The sequence below is a fragment of the Silurus meridionalis genome, chromosome 11 (assembly GCF_014805685.1).
Source record: "Silurus meridionalis isolate SWU-2019-XX chromosome 11, ASM1480568v1, whole genome shotgun sequence".
Classification (NCBI taxonomy): domain Eukaryota; kingdom Metazoa; phylum Chordata; class Actinopteri; order Siluriformes; family Siluridae; genus Silurus; species Silurus meridionalis.
The window spans coordinates 4295880-4320148 of NC_060894.1; the positions used below are offsets into that span (position 1 = coordinate 4295880).

Consider the following 24269-nt stretch of genomic DNA (forward strand, 5'->3'; position numbering starts at 1 on the left):
CTTGTTGTCTATCATCTTGTCTTGTTGTGTCTTGTCTTCTTTTGTCTTCTTGTTTTCCCTTGTTGTCTATCGTCTTGTCTTGTTGTGTCATATCTTGTTTTGTCTTCTTGTTTTCTCTTGTTGTCTATCGTCTTGTTTTGTTCTGTCTTGTCTTGTTTTGTCTTCTTGATTTCCTTGTTGTCTATCGTCTTGTCTTGTTGTGTCTTGTCTTGTTTTGTCTTATTGTTTTCCTTGTTGTCTATCGTCTTGTTTTGTTCTGTCTTGTCTTGTTTTGTCTTCTTGATTTCCTTGTTGTCTATCGTCTTGTCTTGTTGTGTCTTGTCTTGTTTTGTCTTCTTGTTTTCCCTTGTTGTCTGTCGTCTTGTCTTGTTGTGTCTTGTCTTGTTGTGTCTTTTGTTTTCTTTTGTTGTGTCTTGCTTGTTTTGTCTTTTTGTTTTCCTTGTTGTCTATCTTGTCTTGTTGTGTCTTGTCTTGTTTTGTCTTCTTGTTTTCCCTTGTTGTCTATCATCTTGTCTTGTTGTCTTGTCTTGTTTTGTCTTCTTGTTTACCTTGTTGTCTATCATCTTGTATTGTTGTGTCTTGTCTTGTTTTGTCTTCTTGTTTTCCTTGTTGTCTATCATCTTGTCTTGTTGTCTTGTCTTGTTTTGTCTTCTTGTTTTCCCTTGTTGTCTATCGACTTGTCTTGTTGTGTCTTGTCTTGTTTTGTCTTCTTGTTTTCCCTTGTTGTCTATCGTCTTGTCTTGTCTTGTCTTGTTGTCTTGGGTTTTTTTGTCTTCTTGTTTTCCTTGTTGTCTATCGTCTTCTCTTGTTGTGTCTTGTCTTGTTTTGTCTTCTTGTTTTCCTTGTTGTCTATCATCTTGTCTTGTTCTGTCTTGTCTTGTTTTGTCTTCTTGATTTCCTTGTTGTCTATCGTCTTGTCTTGTTGTGTCTTGTCTTGTTTTGTCTTCTTGTTTTCACCTTGTTGTCTATCATCTTGTCTTGTTGTGTCTTGTCTTGTTTTGTTTTCTTGTTTTCCCTTGTTGTCTATCGTCTTGTCTTGTCTTGTTGTTTCTTGTCTTGTCTTCTGTTTTCTCTTGTTATTTTTTGTCTTGTCTTCCCTTGCTGTGTCTTTTCTTGACTTGGTCTCCGTTTGTCTTGATCATCGTTGTTTTGTCCTGGTTTTACTTTGCTTTCCTTTTCCTTTGTCTTGTCTTTTTTTTCCGTCATGTTCTTTTGTATAATTTTCTCACTTTTTTTGTTGCTTTCCTTGTCTTTCATTTGTTTGCTAGTATCTAGTATGTTAGATTTGTTGCATATACTTTTCTTTTCGGTGCAGTTTTTATTACAACGCTTTTTTTAATACATGAACTTGACCTACATTTAGAAGTCAACTTGCCATCAGAAGCAAAAACAGAACTAACAGTGATGAAGGCAAAATGCCCATTAGGAAGGTCCTTTAATGAAATATGTTAGAGTGATGTTTACCAGGGGGCGTCTTCTTTACAAAGCCCCCAGTGGAGGATTCAAGGACAACACCAACATTCCTCTACCATTTAGATTGCTCACTGATAAAGAGCTAGAGCAAAATAACACAGCATTCCCTGTCTCCAGTTTTTTGCAGGTGCAAAAGTCCTGGTACCTTCAGCTTATTTACCATTCTAGGCCATGGATAGATGTCACAGTATATGCTAGAGGAGTTTTAAGTGAGTATCATCCCAATAAGAGAACTTCAGTTATTCTGGGTCATGGGCCAATTTTGAAACTAGCAAGAGGAAAAGCTCAGATTTACTCAAGTGTATGACGGCGACTTGACTAATTTTACTTGCGATACATATGCTGGTATTGTACATCACATTTCACAGTTAATATTTGAACTGAAAATGCTTTAATCTCACTTCTCATTTCCCAAAAGCATTTCAATATTCAAATCAGTCACTGGACCAGTCCAGTATAAATATATACCTGCTGTTTTTTTATTTACAGCATATTTACTTACTGTCTTTATACTATGACTTTTCTTGATTATATCTTGCACAATTCATTGAATAAAACATGCTAGGTGTTACCATTAAAGCTATTAAGGTTTTAAGCTTTTAATGTACCCTAGCTAATATACTGACATAAGAACTTCAACCATGTCTCCAACAGTATTTCTGTTATATAGTCACGTTATACATACACAAGTAACCAAATCATAGCTTTTATATACTTTTATTGCTATAGGAAAGTGGCATTTATGAGCGATTTGCAAAAATAACAGCCACTTTGCGTGGTCTGTGTCTCTGCTGAATCGTGTCTAATGCATCATTCTGTGGCAATTTAGCTCCTAAATGTACCATTCAGTATTCAGAATTGCTTCAGAACGTGTGGCTTTGTGATGCATCAGGAGAGAGATAGTGCCCTCTAAAGGCTGAATGACAAAGTGCAAAAAATATTTGAAAAAACAAAAACCAAAAATGAATTCGATCATTTGAAAGTAGCAATTAGCCTGGTATATATATACAAGCTGTGTTTGAATGATGTTGAAGTCCAAATTTGACATTTATGTCTGTAACTGAACAACTTATATAAGAAGAACAGGAGATGTTTGCAGACTGCCTCATACCCACAGTTAACATGGCGGTGGAAGCTTAATGGTTTGAAGTTGTTTTGGAGAAGGGAAGGTTGGAAGGTTGCTACCATTCTATACTTTAACGCCATGCAATTCCGTCTGGACTGCGGCTCATCGGAACCCACTTCACCAACCAAGACGATGAGCCAGGACAATCAAGCTCTGTAAGTGTCATTTAGAAAGCAAACAGTGGCCTGGAGTTTAATCTATTATGGAATAGCCTGCCCAGTCACCGCACCAAAATCCCATTGAACTGCTCTGGGATGAACTGAATCACAAGGTCAGAAAAATATCTCCAATTAGTTAAGAAGACCTTTGGCAAGTTTACAGGAGGCAAGGTAAAGTATTTTAACTAAATGTTTGGAGAAACTAACTGTCCGGATGCTGAGACTGTGCAAAGCTGTTATTTATGCTTTGCAATCAAAATAAAAAAATGTCTGTACATTTAAATATCTTTTAGGTCAAAGTATCTTTATACCGTTATATTACCTAGTTATCTAGTTATATACCTTGTTGCATAGAAACAAAATGATCATACATGTTTCTCTCAAAAACCATATAAGACGAGGGGTTCATGCACCTTGGAGCCCATCATTAGGGCTTGCAATACGATTATCAAAACTGTAACTGGTGCTCAGGGTTATAGAGTCAAACATTAGTCCCCTATTGCCAAATTGTTCATGGACCAGATGATTATCAGATCTCATCATTAATCCCTCCATTGACACTTCAGCCTATACCTATATATATCATCATAGGCCTGAAGATGATCATCAGGACTCTGGAATCCATTTAAAAAAAAAATCAAGAATCAATCACTTGGATCAATAGTCAAATCAAACTCAAAAGTGGATCACTAGTGCTCTGAGACCATTACTGGACCATTGCTCTGATGGTAATCACCATGGCTTCAGAGATGTTAATGGCCTCATGAAGGCTACTCAGAACTCTGATGGTTGAATCGAAAATCAGGCCACTTTAATGACCTGTTGATGTCTTCAGTGCAAGTTCAGTGGATCTCATGCTACAGGTTTTTTTTGTTTTTTTATAATTTATCTGTATACTTGATGTGCATAAAAATGGATAGAAATTTTATAATAAAATTAAGACCTTTTGGGTAAATTGTCATAGGTAGAAAATCCTTCAGCTTGTGAGTCTTCAAGATGTGTATCAGATGCACAAGTTGAGTAAAAATACTCTTGATTGTCCACAGGTTGCTCAAAGCCTTCATCATCAATACCATCATGATAATAGTTTGGTACTTGTGAGTACATGCTTTCAGCTCCACAGAAATTAGGAGCAGGATAGAAGCCTAATCGCTCCATAGCCATGTCCAGCTGCTCTTCGTCCTCAATGATGCAGGCTGTATCTTTAGAAAGCATATAGTCTGTGTTGAAACTTACAGCTAGAGAATCTTCGAGGTCCGAGCAGACAGGTGGAGGAGGTTCGTAGAAATTCATGCAATCTATGTGGTCATCGGTCTCATTCGTGTTCCTATAATCATCATCATAAATTTTCACTTCTGAGTAAACGTCTTCAGCTTCGTCCTTGTATTTAATACGGATGCCTAATTGCTCAAGGGTCATCAAATCTTCTTCTTCTTCCTTTTCTTCTAGACCTGCAGAAATGTCCTCAGAACAGTCGACAAAGTCAGGAAGTGGGCCAAGTGGTAGGTTTTTGTAATCATTGGTGCTCTTCGATTGTGCTTTCGGTTTAACCCTGGCATATACAGGATCTTGCACTTCATTTGTTAGAGGAGGAGTACTGTTGGCATTTTTCATTTTATCATCTTTGCTGGAATAGTCGCTCATGTAGATGGCGCTCATCGAGAAGCTTGTGGTCAGTTTTTTCTTCGGATGCTTCACCTGAGCCGGAGGTGTTTGGGATTGCTGGGAGTCCTTGGTAACCTGTTGCTCTTTCGACCTTATCCCAGATCCTTCAACCTTTGGAAGTCTTTTGAGAGCTTCACTGACGATTGAGAAGACTTTATCGCTATGGCACGTAGCAAATTCAAAGTAGCCTTCGCCAGACTCGCACCTGCGACCTGCTTCAAAGTTGAAAGCCAGCTAAAAAACAGAGGTAAAAGTATTCGTCAGTTAAATATTTCCAACTTCTTTGTAAATTAAAAGCAAGAAAAAACATCCAAACGTTACCATGTCTTGGCCAAATTTCCTGACAAAACGATACGGCCACGTGAGGAGAACCTGCTTCGTTTTTGAGTCCTTTAGCAGTAACAAGTCCTGTTGCGGTGTGAGAAAGTACTCTCCGTACAAATTACACCGTAACGCTGCTTCTGTAGCCACAGCAATCACCAGGAAATCCCGCACTACCCAAAATAAAGACAACAGAAGTTGAAAAATTACTTTTTTCATTACAGATGCACTGATTTAAATATATTAATAATGATAGCTAACAACACATTGCTACTGGTTGTAAGTGGAGCAGATTAGCTCCACTTACAACCAGTAGCTCCGTGGTGGGTCTCATCAGCAAGAACGTTGAGTCAGCATACAGAGAGGAGGTGCAATGGTTAACAGCCTGGTGTGGAGCCAACAACAAACGAAAGAGATGGATGTTGACTTCAGGAGAGCACAGAGCAACCATTCTCCACTGATCATCGATGGACTCTCTTGTTCGTCAAGAGCACCAAATTCCTTGGTGTTCATCTGGCGGATAACCCCACCTGGTCACTCAACACCAGCTCCATCACCAAGATAGATCACCAAGCCCAGCAGCGTCTCTACTTCCTGACCACGTTCTACAGAAGGACCATTGAGAGTATCTTGAGCAGTTGCATCACTGCCTGGTTTTGGAACTGCACCGTCTCGGATCGCAAGGCCCTACAGAGGATAGTGAGGACAGCTGAAAAGCATCCACAAAGCCAACAGCATTGTGGACGACCCCACACACCCCTCACACACACTCTTCACCCTCCTGCCATCATAGAAGAGGTTCCGAAGCATTCGGGCCGTCACATCCAGATTGTTTAACAGTTTCTTCCCTCAAGCCATCAGGCTTCTCAACACAGAACTGAACTTAACACACACACACACAACTGTGTGACTGATCTGTACAACCCAGACTCAACACACACTTGTACTCACTTCACACATCCATGTCTTCAGTACCACATGTATCATAATACATCACTTCATTACCATAAACTGTTTACATGCCGTTTTTGCACATCTTTTCTGGACTGCTGCTATTTGCTCTTTTGCACGACATTTTGTTTACATTTTTCGTTACTGTTCACTTTACGTCTCTTACACACCACAGTGTGCAATATACAACAGGTTTACTGGCGGTATACTGGTTGGTTTACTGTTTTGGTTTATTGGCTGGTTTACTGTTTTGTGTATTTGTCTTACACTGTCTTGTGTTGTCTTTGCACTGTTTGCACCAGGTTGCACACATGCACTTTATGTGGCGAGGACACTTACTAGTCCTTAGTCCTGTGTTTTCTGTTTTGTGTAAGTGTTGTTTAATGTAGCATCAGGGTTCTGGAGGAACGTTGTTTCATTTCACTGTGTACTGCGTCAGCTATATATGGTTAAAATGACAATAAAAGCTTCTTGACTCTTTTATTATCTAGCTAATAAAATAGATCTCGGTGAAGGTAGAGTTGGATGGGAATAGAGTGGGGGGAAAAACGCCCTTTGATGGTAATATAAAGCAACCTTTAGAGGAACCAGACTCAAAAGGGGAACATATCATCATCTGGGTGACACCAAAAATGTGATTATAAATCATTAAAACATAAACACCAGAGATGGAGAAATATCATGAGCAACGGAGTGTGTGATTAGGAGTTATGTCTTTTTTACTGTCCTATACAGTCAGTTGGAGTTGTAAAACCAGGAGCTTCTGACAACTCATAAAATTAACTCAACATCTGAGATCATTATAGATTCAACATCAACTACTTAATTTCAGAGTCTTTAAATGTCCAATGATGGAAAAACAGCATATGGTTGTTTATCCTCAAAGTTCATAAATCTTCATGAAGTGGGATCCAACTGGAGCTGGTACATCTCTAGATGGCTCTGGATCCTCACGGCATCAGTGTATCCTCAGCACCACCAAACTGTCAATGCTGGGCACTTAAACAAGGTCCTTTAACCTCAAGTGCTCAGTTGGGAAGGGGGTAGCTTAATGGTTAAGGCATTCGACATTTGGGTCAAAGTGTCTTTCCTTTCCTTTCCTTTCCTTTCCTTTCCTTTCCTTTCCTTTCCTTTCCTTTCCTAATCTCATGTTTACTTTTCCTTTCCTTTCCTTTCCTTTCCTTTCCTTTCCTTTCCTTTCCTTTCCTTTCCTCATCTTTCCTTTTCTTTTCTTCTCTTTTCTTTCCTTTATTTTCCTTTCCTTTCCTTTCCTTTCCTTTCCTTTCCTTTCCTTTCCTCGTGTTTCCTTTTCTTTTCTTTCCTTTTTCCTTTCATTTTCTTCTCTTTTCTTTCCTTTCCATTCCTTTCCTCATGTTTTCTTTTCTTTCCTTTTCTTTTCTTTTACATTCTTTCTTTTTCCTTCATTTTCTTCTCTTTTCTTTCCTTTTCTTTCCTAATCTCATGTTTACTTTTCCTTTCCTTTTCTTTCCTTTCCTCAAGTTTACTTTTCCTTTCCTTTTCTTTCCTCTCCTCATGTTTCCTTTTCTTTCCTTTTTTTTCTATATCTTTTCTTTTTTCTTTTTCATTCATGTTCCTATTAATGTTTTATTTATTTATTTTCTTCTTTCCCAAGTGTTTATTTTTTTTCAGTGCTGTTGTTCCTGTGGACAGCAGATCCAGACACACTGTTATACACAGCACTTCTGCAAAACACTGCTGAAAAGATAATCGGGTTAAGGCAGAGTCTGCACCTGTCTTTCTTTCTTTTTTTTTTGCCCACAATCCTTTGCTCCCACAGAGTGAAAGAGAATGTGAAAGAGAGAGAGAGAGAGAGAGAGAGAGAGAGAGAGAGAGAGAGAGAGAGAGAGAGAGAAAGACCAGATTACTCTGCAAAAGATTTCACTTCAATCAGGTGCTCTCTCTTTCAGAGGAAGCATTTTTCTCTTCTTTTTCACGGCTCTTTAATTTCATCCTCGGGTGCTCAGCAACAGGGTTTTTTTTCCCCTCTGTCCATTTTTTAAGACAGCTTCATGCTGAGGCAGGACCTGTCGCCGAAGCACACTTTAAACACACGTGCCATGTGTACGCATTGTGCTTTCCACATTGTGCAGCTGTCAACATTTAGAACATTTATTTCCACTGATATCAAGTATAGCGGCGAGTCCAGAAGTGTGAACACAATCCTGAAGGACATTTTCTTTTATCTTTTCTTTAAAACATTACAATTTTGTTCTATAATTTTTTGCCATCATCCAGAAGACTTCTTATTTTGAAGAAATGTACAGGCATTTCTTTAGAAGCAGTAGTTTGTCCAAAAACCACACAGGAAGAGGAAGTTTGACTGTCTCAGATTAGATGTGTAGTATGACCCCAATTACAAATGTAAATAAAAAAGAGTGCAATGATGTACAAATCTCACAATCATATCCATATTTAATTAACAGTATGTATCAGATACAATATATATCTGGTACAGGATTCTAGCTTCTCAACAGTTATGGGTGTCCTTTGTTGTGTTTTTCATTTCATGCCTCAAATGTTTTCAAATGGTAAAAGGTCTAGACAGCAGGCAGGTCAGTTCAGTACCCGAACTCTTCTACTACAAAGTCACGCAGTTGTAATCGATGCAGTATGCAGTTAGTGTTGTCCTGCTCAAATATGCAAGGCCTTAACTAAAAACGACGGATTCTGGTTGGAAGCATTTGTTGCTCTAAAACATTCACCAAATAATGTGTACCACCAAATAAAATGTACCACCAAACCATCAGACATTTGTCTTTTTGAACTGAGTTTCTGTACCTGTTTTATTGTTATAATACTTACTTTTTGAGACATGTTGCAGCCATCAAATTCAAAATGACTTTTTTCCCCTTAAGATTTCCTCAGTTTATTTGATCTGAACATTTGATCTGTTTTCTAAGTTCTATTGTGAATAAAATATGGGTTTTTGAGATTTGCAAATCATTGCATTCTGTTTATATTTACATTTTACACATTGTCCCAACTTTTTGGGATTGATGTTGTAGATATATTTAAAGTAATATTCAATCTGGTCATTTTGCTTTTACTCCAAAAATGACATTGTATCATATGTGGCTGTGCAGTTAAGTGAAAAATTTCACTTCAATGTATAGAGAATCGATATTAAAGCTCCTAATCTATAAATCTATTGAACTGGCAGACCCTAACATGTTCAGAGCTCATCCCTATTAAACACCTTTGGGATTAATACTCTGCCTGCACCTCAGGCCTCCTCACCTCACCTACACCAGTGCATAATTGACTAATACCCTTGTGGATGAATGAGCACAAATCTACACAACTACACTACAAAATCCAGTGGAACATCTTCCCAGAAAAGTGGAGGTTATTATAACAGCAAATGAATGGAGACTAAATGTGGAATAGGATGTTCAGAAAGCACCTACCAATCTTATGGTCAGGTGTTCACAAAATGTTGCCCATATAATGTATATATGAAAGGTTTGGCCAGACCATTATACCAGTAAAAGGTTCACACAATTGTATAGAATCTCTTTGTATTCTATACTATTATACTATTATACTATTATACTAAATTTCCCTTCACTAGAACTACACCTGTTCCAGTAGCAGGACCTGTACAGAGTCCTGCCCTCAACCCATCTGAACACTTTTGGGATGAACTGGAACATCGACTGCACCCAAGAAGGGAAGGGAAGGGAAGGGAAGGGAAGGGAAGTAAAAGGTAAGGAAAGGAAAGGAAAGGAAAGGAAAGGAAAGGAAAGGAAAGGAAAGGAAAGGAAAGGAAAGGAAAGGAAAGGAGAGGAAAGGAAAGGAAAGGAACCTGCAGTGCTGCTTTGTCTGATGTATCATGAAAAATGCAGTGTTCTAAAATCACAATATCTCTTCATTGATGTTCAAGTTAGAAGGTGGGCTAAAACTTATACAAACATAGCACTGTGCAAAAGGTTTTAATCAGGTGTGAAAATGCGGTAAAGTGAGAACGCATTCAAAAATAAAAGTGTTAGTTTCTTTTGATCACAAAATGACAAGTAAAAGAACTAGTAACTGAAAAAGAGAAATCCAAATCAAATCCATACTTGGTCTGACCACCCTTGCAGAACATTTTAACCACTGATCTACCCCTAGTATGTGAAGTAATCATGCATTATACAAAAATAGGCTTAGTTTCCTTTGTAGCAATGATATAAATATATAATGTGTTACAAATACAGCGTATACTTCATTACATTAACAGCATTTGGTAGACCTCTTATCCAGAGCAACTTATAATTATTTTAATCAAACAGTTGAGGGTTACGAAGTCCACTCTAGTGTCCAGCTGTGGCAGCGGGATTTGAACTTATGCCCTTCCAATCAGAAATCCAACAAAAAAAATAAAAAATGTCTAAAAGGGAAATCCTGAACTACCACAACCCCCAATTCATAATGTTTAATCTCATGTATCCCTTTTAAGGAATGTATTATACTATGATATACTTGGTTAAAGAAATGTTTACTAATATATTCTAAAAGTATATATGGATAAAGTTTTGCATTATTTTTATAATACGGACTGAAATGAGGTACCAGATTGTGAGTTGTCTGGGTATAATTCAGATGTTGTGTATGTGTACCATCTTAATTTTTGTGAGAGAGTGCAATTATGAGAAACAGGGAAGCGTTAATCAGCGCCAATTGTCAAATCAATGATTAAGAAGGCTCTCGATGACCTGAGGTCATCAAGGGTACAATACAAAAACAGTGTTGCTATGAGACGGGGACGAGCAAAACCGGAGGTCCGTTTATGCCTGAAGATTGGGCACAACAGAGCGGTAGTAATTGACTCGAGTCATGTTGCACATTAAGCACAGCAGTGTGAAGTGTGGTGTGGGCTTTAATTGGATTTTTGTCAACGAAGTTTCAGCTTCGGCCAAAGCGGGTGTCTGATACAAAAGCCCTCTCCTGTTCACGATATCTGGTTTTGGCAGAGCGATTGAACTGACTCTAAATAAAGTCTGCTCTGTGGTTGTGTGAGCTATTTTCTGCTTGGGTAGCATACGCTCTCAAACCGACGAGGAAGGAAGTGGCACTTATGTGTGTCTTTTGTTTCAAATGTCTCGACACAATTCAGTACTATTAGGCGAATTTGCACTATAGAGCAGACAGTTTGCGCTCAACTGCTCCAAATGAATGCGTGGGTACAGACCTGGTGGTGCCTTTTTTTTTCTTCAAAATTTTGAGAATGAACACAATGAGATGCTACAAATCACCAGATGGTGATGTAAAGAGCAATTTGCATATTTATGTAGAAAAGTAATATTATATGCATTTGCACTATCTTCTCTGAAGTGTTCATTAAATATACACAATGGTATTAGTTACAGGTGGACAGAAATCATTCAAATCACTTTGAAAAGCTGTAAAAAATATTACATGGCTAAAAGTATGTGAACACAGACCGTCACATCCATATATGGTAATGTGTTACTATACTATACATGTACTACTACTGTAGTATTACAGTTTCCATTCACTAGAACTTAAAAGCTTAAACATGTTCTGCATGACAATAACCCTGTTCAAAAACCAGCTCTATAAAGATATCATTTCCTGAAATTCATGAAGGTAAAATTACTCAAGTGTTCTACTCTAAGCCCTGATCTCAACCACATTGAACACTTTTGGGATGAATTGGAACTGCACCCCAGACCTCCTCACACATATCATCCGTGCCTGATCTCCCAAATGCTCTTTGAGCTGAATGATCCTCAATTCAACCAGGCAGCTTTTTAGAAATCCTCCGGTGTGTTGAAACCCCAGGATTGTAATCAGACAAACTAAATGCTGGATATGTTATAAACATTTGCACACCTTATGCTGTTTTTGACAGGCATCCTTCCTCTGTGAGGAACTTAAGGATGGTACTCAAAGGCGTGAAATGAATTTGTGTGGAAAAAAAAGAATAAAAAGAGCCACCAACTATCAAGTCCAATAAACACATCGTAGTGCGGTGCTGAACAGCAGGAAAGCACATCCCTTAACAAGTTTCACTGCACAGAAATACTATCCATGTTGCAAAAGTACATGTTTTACATTGAGCCTTGATCCCATTCCATCATGTTTCGAATACTCGACTTTCCAGTGCAGGTGTCATCAATCTTGTCTGCAAAGGGTTTGTCGTGACTGCAGCTTTTTATTCCAACCAAGCAGGAACACCTGATAATCGATCGAGGGAAAAAGACCTAAACAGCTTGAAGCAGCTGGAATCAGGTGTGGCTCCTGACTGCATGGAATGAAAACCTGGTGATGATTGAGTGCCTCTGATCCAGATAGACTACAAATTAGATGGATTTGGAAGATCACAACAAGGTCCATCACAGGTTACAACTGGGGATGTGCATCTCTATAACTGAGGCCGATGTGATCCGCATCCCGATGCATATCCAACAATGCAATACATTCGAGATCCATATGAAGCGGCTACCAATGCGATGCGATTCGATTCACCCTGTTCCGATTTCCATTTGATTCACCGAAATTCGTGCAATGGGAAAAATATGATGCTTTTATCTCTTTGGTTTAGACAGATAGAAAATCATACATTTACTTAAGCGCCATCTGACTTCTAACTCATGGCCCCTCTTACAAACAGGAAAAGCAAAGAAATAAAAAGGACAAAGATGAAATAAAACCAGATGATCTTTTCTTGTTCTTGTTTCTGTCTCCGGGAAGATGCAGCTCTACCTCTGCCATGTTAATCTGTATTTTATGTGACTCTCATGACACGTCATATTCACTCGAGCTCGAGAAACAGTTCAGCGAGGCCAACTTGTATCTGATACACACTATTTTAAATCATTGCAACTTTTATGCTGATGCACTGATGCGAATTGGTGAATCTTACCATGTTCTTACCCCAGTTAGGTCTTTTGCTATATAGGGATTCCGTGTTTTATGAAAATCATAATTCATTAAACTTTATTCTGATCAGACTAATGCAAATCCTTTTCAAACAACACTGGATGTGTAGGAATACACCCTGGCCACTAAGTGCACAAACATTTTTCTAACAAGAAAATTTCACCTATCCAGTTCCCAGGAGGAAACCAGACAACCTAAATCAAACCTTCACATGTGAGAACATGTGAAACACCGTGTAGCCTATTACCCACAATCAAGGTCAAACCCTAGAGCTGTAAGGCTGCAATGCCACCCGCGGTGCCACCATGACACCGTTTACGGTCTATTACCTGGGAATAGTGCTGTGTAGTCTTCAAGTTTCCCATTTTCTTTTTTTTCTTTCTTCCTCTTTCCTGTGGTGCACCAATCTTCCTTTTCTCGCCGTTTCCCTATCTTGTATCTGCCTCAACCGCAAATTGCCTTCACTTCCTCTGCAAAAGTTTTCTCACCCTCTGCACATAGAGAGCTGGCAAAATAAAACCTGATAAAGATTTGAATTTACTCATCATTCGTGAGTCTCAGAGCATCCACGGTTCTCATTCCATATAGGTTGAAGATACTCAAACACAGATGAGAACAGGGAAAACACACCAACCAGGATTACAGTTTTTCAGCTGCTTTCGAGAATTTCTCGAATCATCCTTAATATTTGCAAAGCAGTAAGTGCATTCTCAAACGATTTGTACGAACAGCACAACACATTGGATTTCTTGCAAAAGCCTGTACTTTTCTTAAAATCCTCCGTTCATCTCCCAAAAATAGAATTGTCAAAATGTCAAGTTTATTTTTATTTAATGTTATAATACTGTTCAGCTCTTTTCTATTTATAAGCAGTGAACCACATGTGATGGACTGTACACAGGTATACTGTAAACACACATTCACACACACTTGCATACACACACTTAAATTAAACTGTTTGCTGGAAATAAATGAGTCACAATGAAACACACTGTCAGGGATCCACCAGCCATACCTTCACTCCAAGCAGCTCTCCTACGTACTAATCATCTACACCTGGAGCTCATCAGCCTCCAGGCTATATAACCTCTGTTCCCCACCAAGCCCTTTGTTCGTTCTACTGTTTAGGCTGACGAACATTGCTGGACTACCCAAGCTTCTTACACTACGTGTTTGAGCTGGTTTTCATAGTTACGAGACTTTGCTTAGTTCTCCGAACTTTGTCTGTTCATTGCATTCACCAGGTTTTACTAAACCTGGAGCTTAGCTCTGGTTTGCCGTTTTCTGCTTTTGCCCTGTGTTTCTTCATTAAACATAATTTACTGCACTTCGGTTTTCGGCACGTTCTTCCACCTGACACACACACAGAGTGAAACAACAATGCATTAGTGTAAAGTGTCTACAAGCAAGAGGGTTAAATGTGTATGCACATTTAAGAGGGTTAAATGACAGTGTACAGTTTCAGTATTTCTTATTTTACTATGGTTTGGATTACAATGATTGATAGTTGAATTTCTTCTGTGTGGCATCTATGAATTTCAACAGCACACGTATTTATTTGATTGCATATTTGATTCATATTGATTACAAAAGACCAGACAGGATCCACACTTTTACTGTACTGGAATAGTGTCCTGGTTGTTCTTCCTTTTTAAGAAATTGTAGCTCTGTGTTTTGCTCTGTCACCAATTGAAGGTTCACAAGATTAAGCTTTGAGCTATTTTAGGAAAACTAGTTGATTATTGGTTGATCTGATGCCATTCACTCATTAGTCAAATTATGACAAAGACAATTGTACACAATCAATGAAATGAAAGTACAAAAGAATTCACAATTCGGAACATCGATGCGATGAGAAATGCTTTCATGATGTGCACAAGTGGCGAAATGAAGTGGAAGTTGAGCGAGCAGTTTTGAGAATGTTTCATTTCTGATCCGAGAAAAACTCCAAAGCAGCTGAGAAAAATTTTAATGGAACAGAGCTCGGACACCTGTGGCCTGACGTCTCAGGCCTGGGGATCTGGCATACACAAAAACAACTTCGCTAATCTTGGCCTCTGCAATCTATCAGAGAGAATTTTCAGTTCACTAATAAAAGTGCTGTTGACCACAGCTTTTAACCAATAAATTCTCTAATCTAATTGGCCCAAAGGAAGGTGTGGATTAACTGTCTCTAAAAATAGCTCTGACAGTAGTTATACAGTAGACAGTAGTACCAAAATGAATTGGTTACACTTTACAATAAAGGTACACAAATAAGCATGTACTTATATGTAAACTAAATTTTACTTTATTATGAACTTATGCTGAGTTGAGCCTTGCTCTTGCCAACAGTGGCATCTTGGTGTTGCTCGGATTTACATTTAGGCATTTTGCAGACGCCCTTATCCAATCATACAACTGAGCATATGAGGGTTAATGTCCTCAACTGCCTCATGTTCCATAGACTTATTTATTCCAGGTGTTTATACACCGACCAGGCATAACTTTATTCATGCTCCCAACATGCATCAGTGAGCCTCCACCCACAACCCAGTTGGTGGTTCACCACTGTTCCTTTCTCGGACCACTTTTGATAGATACCTGCCACTGCAGACCGGGAACAGCCCACAAGAGCTGCAGTTTTGGAGATGCCCTGACCCAGTCGTCTATCCATCAAAGTTTTGCTCTTGTCAAACTCATTCAAATCTTTACGCTTACCCATTTTTCCTGCTTCTGACACGTCAACTTTGAGGGCAAAATTGTCACTTGCTGCCTAATATAGCCCACCCACTAACAGGTGCCACAATGAAGAGAGAATCTGTGTTATTCACTTCACCAGTCAAATTGTCATGTCAGTTTGGTGTATATCCATCTCATGTTTTCTTTTTTCAAGATCTTTGTTTCAGTGTCTTAGTGGTGGTGGGATTTGAACTACAACCTTCTGAGCAGAAGTCTAACATCTTAACCACTGATCTACCCCTTTCCCCATTTAAAATACAGAATCTTCCATTCAGAAGTCAAAGACCTTGATAAACCACTACTTCTGTTTTTCCTCACAAAGAGCATTGTGTCAGCCTTTGCTAAAAGTCAATACAAAAGTGTAAAGATTTGCCGTTGTCATATCTCAGACAGTGGGGAACTCATTTACATTTATGACATTCAGCAGATGCCTTTATCCAGAACGACTAACATTTATTGCATCCATACAACTGCACAGCTATGAGGTTAAGGGCTTACTCAGGGGCCCCTACACAGCAATACAGCGCTCCTGGCATACCTGCCACTTCTACAATGTGTCCTGGAAGTTATTTTTTTGAAGCGTGTCAGGCATCTTTTGCAATTTGAGCTAGCTCTCCAAAATGGTGTCAAAATATTGACCTTTGAGCCAGATCTTCATCTTAAGGAAGAGGGCGAAGTCCACAGGAGCCAAATCTAATGAGTAGGGTGGGTGTGGATGTGAGATCATGTTGTTTCCGGTGAGAAAATAGCACATGGTCAGAATGGTACAGTTGCATAGCACACATAGTACACAGAATGATGTCTTTTGTCACACTGAGTTAAAAAGGTCGGTGCTCCCTGTGACTGTACATGCAGCCTTGTACTAGTTGACACATTTAATCAACACCTTATTTAAAGAACATTTTTAAGCACAGTCTAAAGACTTGCTTTGATGGTGTGTCTGGTGTATGTTGAAGTGGTAACTTAGTGGTAAAGGCTCTGATTGGAAGGTTGGCGGTTCAAACCCTAGTATCGCCAAGCTGCAATTTTGGGCCTTTGAGCATGGCCTCTGTGCTCATGGCTGACCCTTTGCTCTGACCCCAGCTTCCTATCAACGCTGGGATATTCACTGTGCTGTAAGGTACATGTATTAAAAAGCCCCTTTGTCTTTATACCACTTTGAACCAGAGAAAACAATGAGAAGCATCATGAAGCCATTTTGTTCCTGTTAAAAAGAGGATTTGATCAAAATTAAATATCCAAATGACGCACATCTTACACCAGTTTTGCAAGTAAAGGTGTTCTGCTTTTTTTTCACCATTATGAACAGATTAATGTTGACCATAGACAATTAGCAGCTGTCTAACAGGTATATTGTATGTTAGGTTTTTTCATTATTTTTATATCCTGGTTATGTCTGTTATAGTCATGGCTAATCATTTTTTTTTTATTGCCTTAATGCATCATTGTTGGTCATAAATTTAGAGCTTTGTACAAAACTGAGGTGGTCAAAAAATACCAAAAAGACACATTTTATCACATCATCTAGTTGTCTCAACCGCTTTCACACAAAGAGATAGCGGTTTACTGCTGTGCTGATGTGTTGTGCCTGATTCTTTTCTGTTCTTAGGAGCAAATTCAATTTCTTTTGCAATAAACAATAGGTCACATTTAATTAAAAAAAGTGACACTTAAGTACTTGCGTGCTGGTTTTAAAGATTTAGCAAATACTAAGCTTGAAACGAAGCTTTGTTTTGACCTTAAGCATTTAAAAAAAATCTGTCTGTCTGTCTGTCTGTCTGTCTGTCTGTCTGTCTGTCTGTCTGTCTGTCTAATATTTTCATTGTTAATTAGCTGCAAAAAAAAATAGCCCAGTAGCAGATCCTCACATGCACAAAAAAGAGTGTGTGTATGTGTGTGTGTGTGTGTGTGTGTGTGTGTGTGTGTGTGTGTTTTTCCCTACCACTCTCAGTAGTGCCATACAGCATGTTCTCCTGCATCTCTACAGCTGAAAGATGTTCTGCCTTCTGTGATCTACCCTCTGCTTGATTCAGCTGCAAAAGCCAATAATCACAACAGAACATATACATATACTGTATATTCACGTGTAACATGAGGATGAGTATTGTAGATAAAAACGGTTTTATCGCATCATTGTGTGTTTATATAAGAGAGGGTGAGCAAGTGTACGTACAGGGAATGCAAGCCTGCACAACTCTGTGATCCAGCTGTGCAGCTCTGGCGTGGGAGACGCGAACATGTGTGTCTTGTCTGCGGTTTCGAGAAGGAAGGTGCTGCATTCCTTCGGACATCCTTCTGCTTCTTTTTCTTTTATCTTGACACAATCTCTCATCACGATCACTTTCTTACTGTCGGCTCGTTTTTTACCCTCCTTCATCGAGGACTTGCTGTATTCAAACAGCTCCAGACAGGAGAGGCTGTGCATGCTGTCGGCCACAGCTTCGGCCCAGACCTTCTTCCATTTCTAATACGCATACACACACACACACACAAACACACACACACACATGGATTTGTCTTACAATACTTAAAACCCCACACAGTCAGCTCTCAAAAAGATTCTTGTCCTTCTGGAACTCATTCTCGCTCACTATATACACAAAATGGAAAAAAGTATTGGGACACCTGATTTTTCCAGCCAGATGTGGTTTTCCTCAAACTGTTACCACAAAGTTAGAGGCACACAATTGTATAACATGAACTAAGAAACCCAAACACGTTTCAGCATGACAATACCCCTGTGCACAAAAGCCAGCCCTGTGATTATATGGTTTACATGGTATAAAGCAGAAGATAATGAGTGACCTGAAGTAGAGTGCTGACCTCAACTGATATACAACATCTGATGTGTTACTGCTTAGCAATATTTCATTCTACTGGTTAAGAGCGTCTCTTCAAAATATCTCTTCAGATTAAGAAACCGTGTCAAGCTGAATACTCACACATGTCTCTAACACTGTACATCTCCTCAGACTGTTTACACACAGCGACAGACACTTATGAGTCATGTTTTCCACGACTTCTTCCTCTTTTTTATATTTAGCAAAGAAAAACAACGAAAGAAGAAGACATTCTTCTCACAAAATAAAAGAATCATATTTTAGAATCAACCAATCAGAATGAGAATAATGATAGAAATGATGGAATACTGAATCAGTGAGAGATTTGAAAGATCAAAATGGAAGGAAAAACTTATAATCAGATTAGAGCACAGATACGACACTGATCCTGCTGAAATGTGGAAAGACATTAAAATATGATTGATTAATTCAAAACAATCATTCAAATGTGTTGAGATCGGAAATGATTTTGGAAGTTGTGTTTTTTTTTATAGTAGAGATTCATTCTTTCCCCAAGTTACTCTATTACTTGATTTTTTATTCTCATAGCATCGCACCAAAACTGTTTCTTTCCCTATTATACATCAGCAACCTGCCAGTGATTACAATTTTTGTATTAATATGATAAAGTCAAAGATTAATAAATTCATCCACTAGATCAGAAGTTTCCAGCCACCAGGTCGTAATCCAGTACACAGCTGGAAGAGTCGCCACGGGTCGTATATACAGTAGATGGTCAAAAGTATTGGGACAATGGATTTTCCCAGCCATATGTGGTTCTTCTCCAAACTGTTACCACAGAGTTGGAGGCACACAATCGTCTATGATGTCTTTGGATGCAGTGCTGTAACTTCATTGAAAATGGGTGCAGCACGTTTTAGAGCTCTGACCTCAACCCTACTAAACACTTTTGTCACAAATGTCCACAAGCGCGATGCTTAAAAAGCACATACCAACTTATGACCAGGTGTCCCCTAACTTTTGGCAATATAGTTTGTGTGTTTGTGTGTGTGTGTGTGTGTGTGTGTGTGTGTGTGTGTGTGTGTGTGTGTGTGTGTGTGTGTGGGTGTGTGGGTGTGTGTATATTTGACCAAAAAGTCACTCTTCCACAGCTCGGTACTGGGACACGACCAGATGGTTGGGGACTTCTGACTTAGTAGATGACTCTTATGATAATATCTAATATATATAAAAATAGAAAAACTTATTTGATTTAATCAATTTCTCCTTAAAATAGTATATACTGAACATAGGCAGTTTCACAACTGTTTGTTTTGTCCTGCTGTTGTTATGGCTGCATGCACACACGTAGACGCATCATTAATTTCAAACTGAATCTTCAAAAGCATTTAGTTTAGAATGTGTGTGTGTCACAGGAAGCAAGTATAATCAGGTTTAACAATAATAATAGAAGAAATAGGTAGAAACTGAAATGGATTCCAAAATAAGTGCATGCTAATGAATAATGTCTGATCTTTATTGATTCCTATCTTTCTCAAGTGTAGTGAACTCATCTTGACACTCATCAAAAACACTCATTACACAGGAAATTAACATCCGCATGTCACATATCAGTGCAAAATCTTTTTCTTTAACGACTTACATTAGTCTGATTCAAACAACTGACCGCCTATGGGGCTAGGGGTCTTGCTCAGGGGGCCTAAAAGGTGGCAAAATGGTGTGAGTGGGATTTAAACTCATGACCCTTCAGATGCCAAGTTCAATGCCTTATCCACTAAGCTACAACCTCCCACTTTTACTGTTACTTTTAAGGATTCCTAAGTACATTCGTTCTTTTTTGCACTTTTACACATGTACAACTGTAAAACAAGAATTTTAAGCAGACACTTAGTACTTTGACTCTGAAATACTTCATCATGATGTACTTTGTCCACCACAGTCTCCACACACACACACACACACACACACACACACACAGACAGACACACAAACTCTATACTAAAATAGCTTTTATTCTATTGTTAGCCTGATTAGCAGATTAAAGTCTCACCTTCCCGAAGCGCTGCTGCTGTTGATAGAGCATCCCTTTCTTTCTGACCTCTCCCTCCATCATTCACCAACTCTGTGTTTTCCTGTTGCCTTCTATCTCCTGTTCTTTGATTTTACAGTATATCACGTATCTCCTTTTCTGCGTATGCTTTCCTCCCTTTCACTTTGTCTGTCTTTCTTTGTGCTCTCTTTTTGTCTTAAGCCGCCTCTGGGTATTCATTCCTCTTGTTTTGTTCCTCTTTTCTTTTCTGATGCACTGGGTTGCAGAAGTTTGTGGCTATAATGTGCATGAGTGTGTGTGTATGTGTCTGTGTCTGTGTGTGTGTGTGTGTGTGTGGTTAAATACATATAGTACTTTGTGTGTGCATTCCCCTTGTTAAACTCACTTCCTGTGAGTTGAGGCTCTAAAATAAGTGTGTGTGTGGCAACACACATAATGTGAACAGTTGCTCTTATTGCTTGCGAAACAGTAAAACACTTGTTTGGTGTGCAAATGCCTCGTGCAAAGTCTTTTTTTTTTTCCGATTTATCGTAACGATCATTATGATAGTGCTGCTACAAGAGGCTATAAAAGTCCTAACAGCTAAACTCATTTGCTGAATGATTCCATCACTACATTGTGATAATGCTATGTATTGAGTGTTAAACCGATTTCATGCAGTGTATGCTCATTCTGTTTAAAAGCAAAATCGTATGGACGTGTATTTTAAAATGCATATGCACTTTTTAAATTACATACCAGAATAACACTAAAGCTCAGACATCCACCGTGTATCAGAAAGCAGATCCGAGCTTCATCTTTTGTTTCTTATTGTGTCACTGGTGGTTTTTTAAACACTAAAAACTTGGTGTTGAACTCGCTGAGGATCTTTATGTGCAGGTGTCTGTGCAGATGTCCTGTGGCCTATTTTGCAGTCTTATCATGTTTAGATCTTTTTGCTGCCTGTAAGATGAATCATGGTAATGAATAGAAAAAAACATTGCCAAACAGTTTTCCTACCACCACAGTCATCCCAGCTGTGTATGATCTGTTTTTTTGTGAATGGACGTAAGTGGCTCTTGGAGCTACGAAGCGGAAATATATGGACAAAAGTGTGTGGACAGCCAACCATAAGATTGGGATGTGCATTATAGTCCCTATTTGCTCTTATAATTATCTTCTCTCTTCTGGGAAGATGTTTCAATAGATTTTGGATGGAGTGTGCTTGTGGAGATTTGTGTAAGATCCATTCAGGCATAAGGGTGTTAGTAAAGGTAAAGGGTTCCAAATCAACCCAATGTCACTGCAATGTCATGCAGTGTCATGTAAAGAGATGTTTGGGTCTCTTAGTTCATGTGAAGGGACAATTCAATTCTGCTAGATCCAAAGACGTCTTGTACATTTGTGTGCCTTCATCTTTGTGTTAATAATTTGAGAAAGGAACCCATATGGCTGGAACAATTAGCTCAATGCTTTTGTCAGCCATAGCAAAAACTACTGACAGGCATTCTTGTTTTTTAATATAAGGGATGTGGATTTTGGCAAGTGAACCATGAAGTTCTCAAAGTCCATGTGTTGAATGCACTCCCATTTCCTGTTTTAATAACTTCAGGGAAAATGTTTCACCAGATGTTGGAGAGTTCTTGTGGAGATTTGTACTCATTCAACTAAAAGGGCATCAGGTACTGATGTAGGTGCAATGAGGAGACCTGGGGTGCAGTCAGTGTTTTAATTCATCCCAAAGTTGTTAGGTCGAAGTCAGAGCTCTATAGCAAGCGCCACTAAAGATCTTCCACTCTAACCAATGTAAAGCATTGTGGATGCTGTTAAAATGTTGGAACATGTTTGGGTCTTCATGCTTAAGTGAAGGGACAATTTAATGCTACCGCATCCATAGACATCTTGTACAATTTCGTATCTCGAACTTTGTGGTAACAGTTTGGTGAAGAACCACATCTGACTGGAAAAATCAGGTGTTTCAATACATTTACATTTACATTTACATTTGTGGCATTTAGCAGACGCCCTTATCCAGAGCGACGTACAAAAGTGCTTTGAGTCTCTAGTAATGAATAAATCTACACTGGTACGCAAAATTACAAACTTAATATAAATATAACTCGAATTCTACAAACTTGGAAAGTGCTAATTTAGGTATTTCAGGAAGAGGTAGGTTTTCAGTCGTCGTTTGAAGATAGTCAGGGACTCTGCTGTACGGACATCTAGGGGAAGTTCATTCCACCACCTCGGTGCCAGAACAGAGAAGAGCCTCAGGGCTCAATACTTTTGTCCTTATAGTGTATGTGTCATTTGGTCATTTGTAAGTTATTTTGATTAATTGTTAGAGTTATTGATTTGAAATGGAGACTATATTGATGTGGAAGTGGAAGCCAGACAGACAAAATAACTAAAGAGCTGTTGCATCATCCTCTTAAGTATAAATAACCTCCTTTAGGTTCAACTATCAGAAAATTGTCAAAAGTCATTGTGAGTTATAGAATAGAACAGCCAGTGCATTGAAATTGAACATGGTGAATACTAAATCATTAAAGTGAGTCAAATCAGAAGTTTAGAAAAGCCAGGTTTGGAAAGTCTGATCAAATGGTTCAACGCATTTATGGGGAAGCTCACATGTGATTAAAAGTCTGAGACTAAAAAAGGCATGTGAAACCTCTTGAGATGGCAGAAGCTGTAAAGGACTCCTCACTGAAATGAGAATTGTTGTCTCATTAACCCATAAGGTTAAATTCTCAGGATTTTTACATGATTTTGTTGGAAACTCTACATTTCTATGAAGGTAATTTGGAAACTACAAAATAAATTCCTTTAATACAATCATATACATGTTATTTTGTCAAATTTAAATAGATCTTAGAGTGTTCTTGATCTTCTCAAGAATTATAAAGATGGATTTAGACTGTGCCTAATATCAGCAGACTGCTACTATGGCTCAGGGCTGCAGTTTGCATGAACAGTTCTGCATTCAAGCAGCCATCACTTAACAGCAAAACTCAACAATGATGGAAGTCTAATAAATGGATATTTGGTGGCCCACAGATGAGAATGGGTTTTCCTTTTGAGTCTGGTTCTTGGATGCCTTCTTCCCTTCACCTTTCAGAATAAATTAAAAGCACTTGAAACAACAATAAATTCTAACCTTTTTATTGATATAAAACCCATTATCAGTACATTTATAGATTTACTTAAATGTGCAATAATAATTCAAATTTACAAAATTAAAAATGAAAGGTCATCTGGACCAGCTCTTCTTCTTATTCCATGGCCATAGCCACCTAGCTGTGATTGCTGTTTTTTTTCCAAACTCTCACTTTACAGTATCAACTCGGATTTAAAGCGTCATACATAAATTAATTTAAAGTCTTAACGTGTCTGAGCGCTCGCGTCGAATATGAACTCAGAATAAATGCAAATAATGATTCATCTACAAATGTCTCTGGCTTGAATCGGCACAAGGCCCTGTTTCTATAAATTATACATTATAATCAAAAATCCATGCTAAAATCCAGCGCACATAGCTACATCAAGAGGATTCACGTTGCTGTTTAGCTTTTCGTTTAGCAGTACACAGTGATGCATTCGTTTCTGCGCCACCAGGCCAGTATGTAGTTGGAGTTGGATTTTGTTCATCACTGCACACAGTCTCTTCATGCATGCAGAGGGTGGGGACCACATTTTAATGATGATATTTACTGGTTCCACTTCCGTGAGTGAAAGCAATTTTATATCCAATGGACAAAGAGCTCAGTTTTATGCTGCCCGGCTTGATTGGTGATCTTGTATATAGGTTTGTTATGGTGTTGAAGGTCCCCATCCAAGCATGAGGTCCTAGGCAATTGCCTGCTCTATCTATAGCTAGTGCCGGCCCTGGCATCAGACAACAAGCAACAAGTATTCCATAAACTCTTTATCTCTGTAAAGCTGCTTTGAGACAATGTCCGTTGTTAAACGCGCTATAAAAACTAGGCTGAATTGAATTGAACTGAATTATCTTTCGTACTTCAAGAGAGCAGGAAGAAACTGGCACAATACCAAATTCAGAAGGGGAAACAAACCACTTTAAAAAACTAATTAGCTTTCAAAACTGTAAACATTTGCCG

At 38.6% G+C, this 24269-nt stretch overlaps 1 protein-coding gene across 1 annotated transcript; it reads right to left on the bottom strand.

The window, feature by feature from the left end:
- Positions 1–1010: 1010 nt before the first annotated feature.
- On the bottom strand, positions 1011–20500 carry LOC124393969 (docking protein 3). Its single transcript, XM_046862056.1, has 5 exons — positions 20173–20500; positions 17495–17785; positions 17264–17354; positions 4744–4916; positions 1011–4656 (listed from the first exon to the last, which is right to left on the bottom strand). The coding sequence occupies exons 1-5, from the start codon at positions 20233–20235 to the stop codon at positions 3694–3696; spliced, it is 1581 nt and encodes a 526-aa protein (XP_046718012.1). The 5' UTR covers positions 20236–20500; the 3' UTR covers positions 1011–3693.
- Positions 20501–24269: the final 3769 nt, after the last annotated feature.

Bases quoted from the DNA above. Each gene is read 5' to 3' on its own strand.
- LOC124393969 (XM_046862056.1), bottom strand. From the start codon at position 20,235: ATGATGGAGGGAGAGGTCAGAAAGAAAGGGATGCTCTATCAACAGCAG. The intron at 17,786-20,172 runs GTGAGACTTTAA...TATGCGTATTAG, and splicing joins AGCAGCAGCGCTTCGGGAAG to AAATGGAAGAAGGTCTGGGC. The intron at 4,917-17,263 runs GTAGGGAAAAAC...TATTTTGGGTAG, and splicing joins GTATGGCACTACTGAGAGTG to TGCGGGATTTCCTGGTGATT.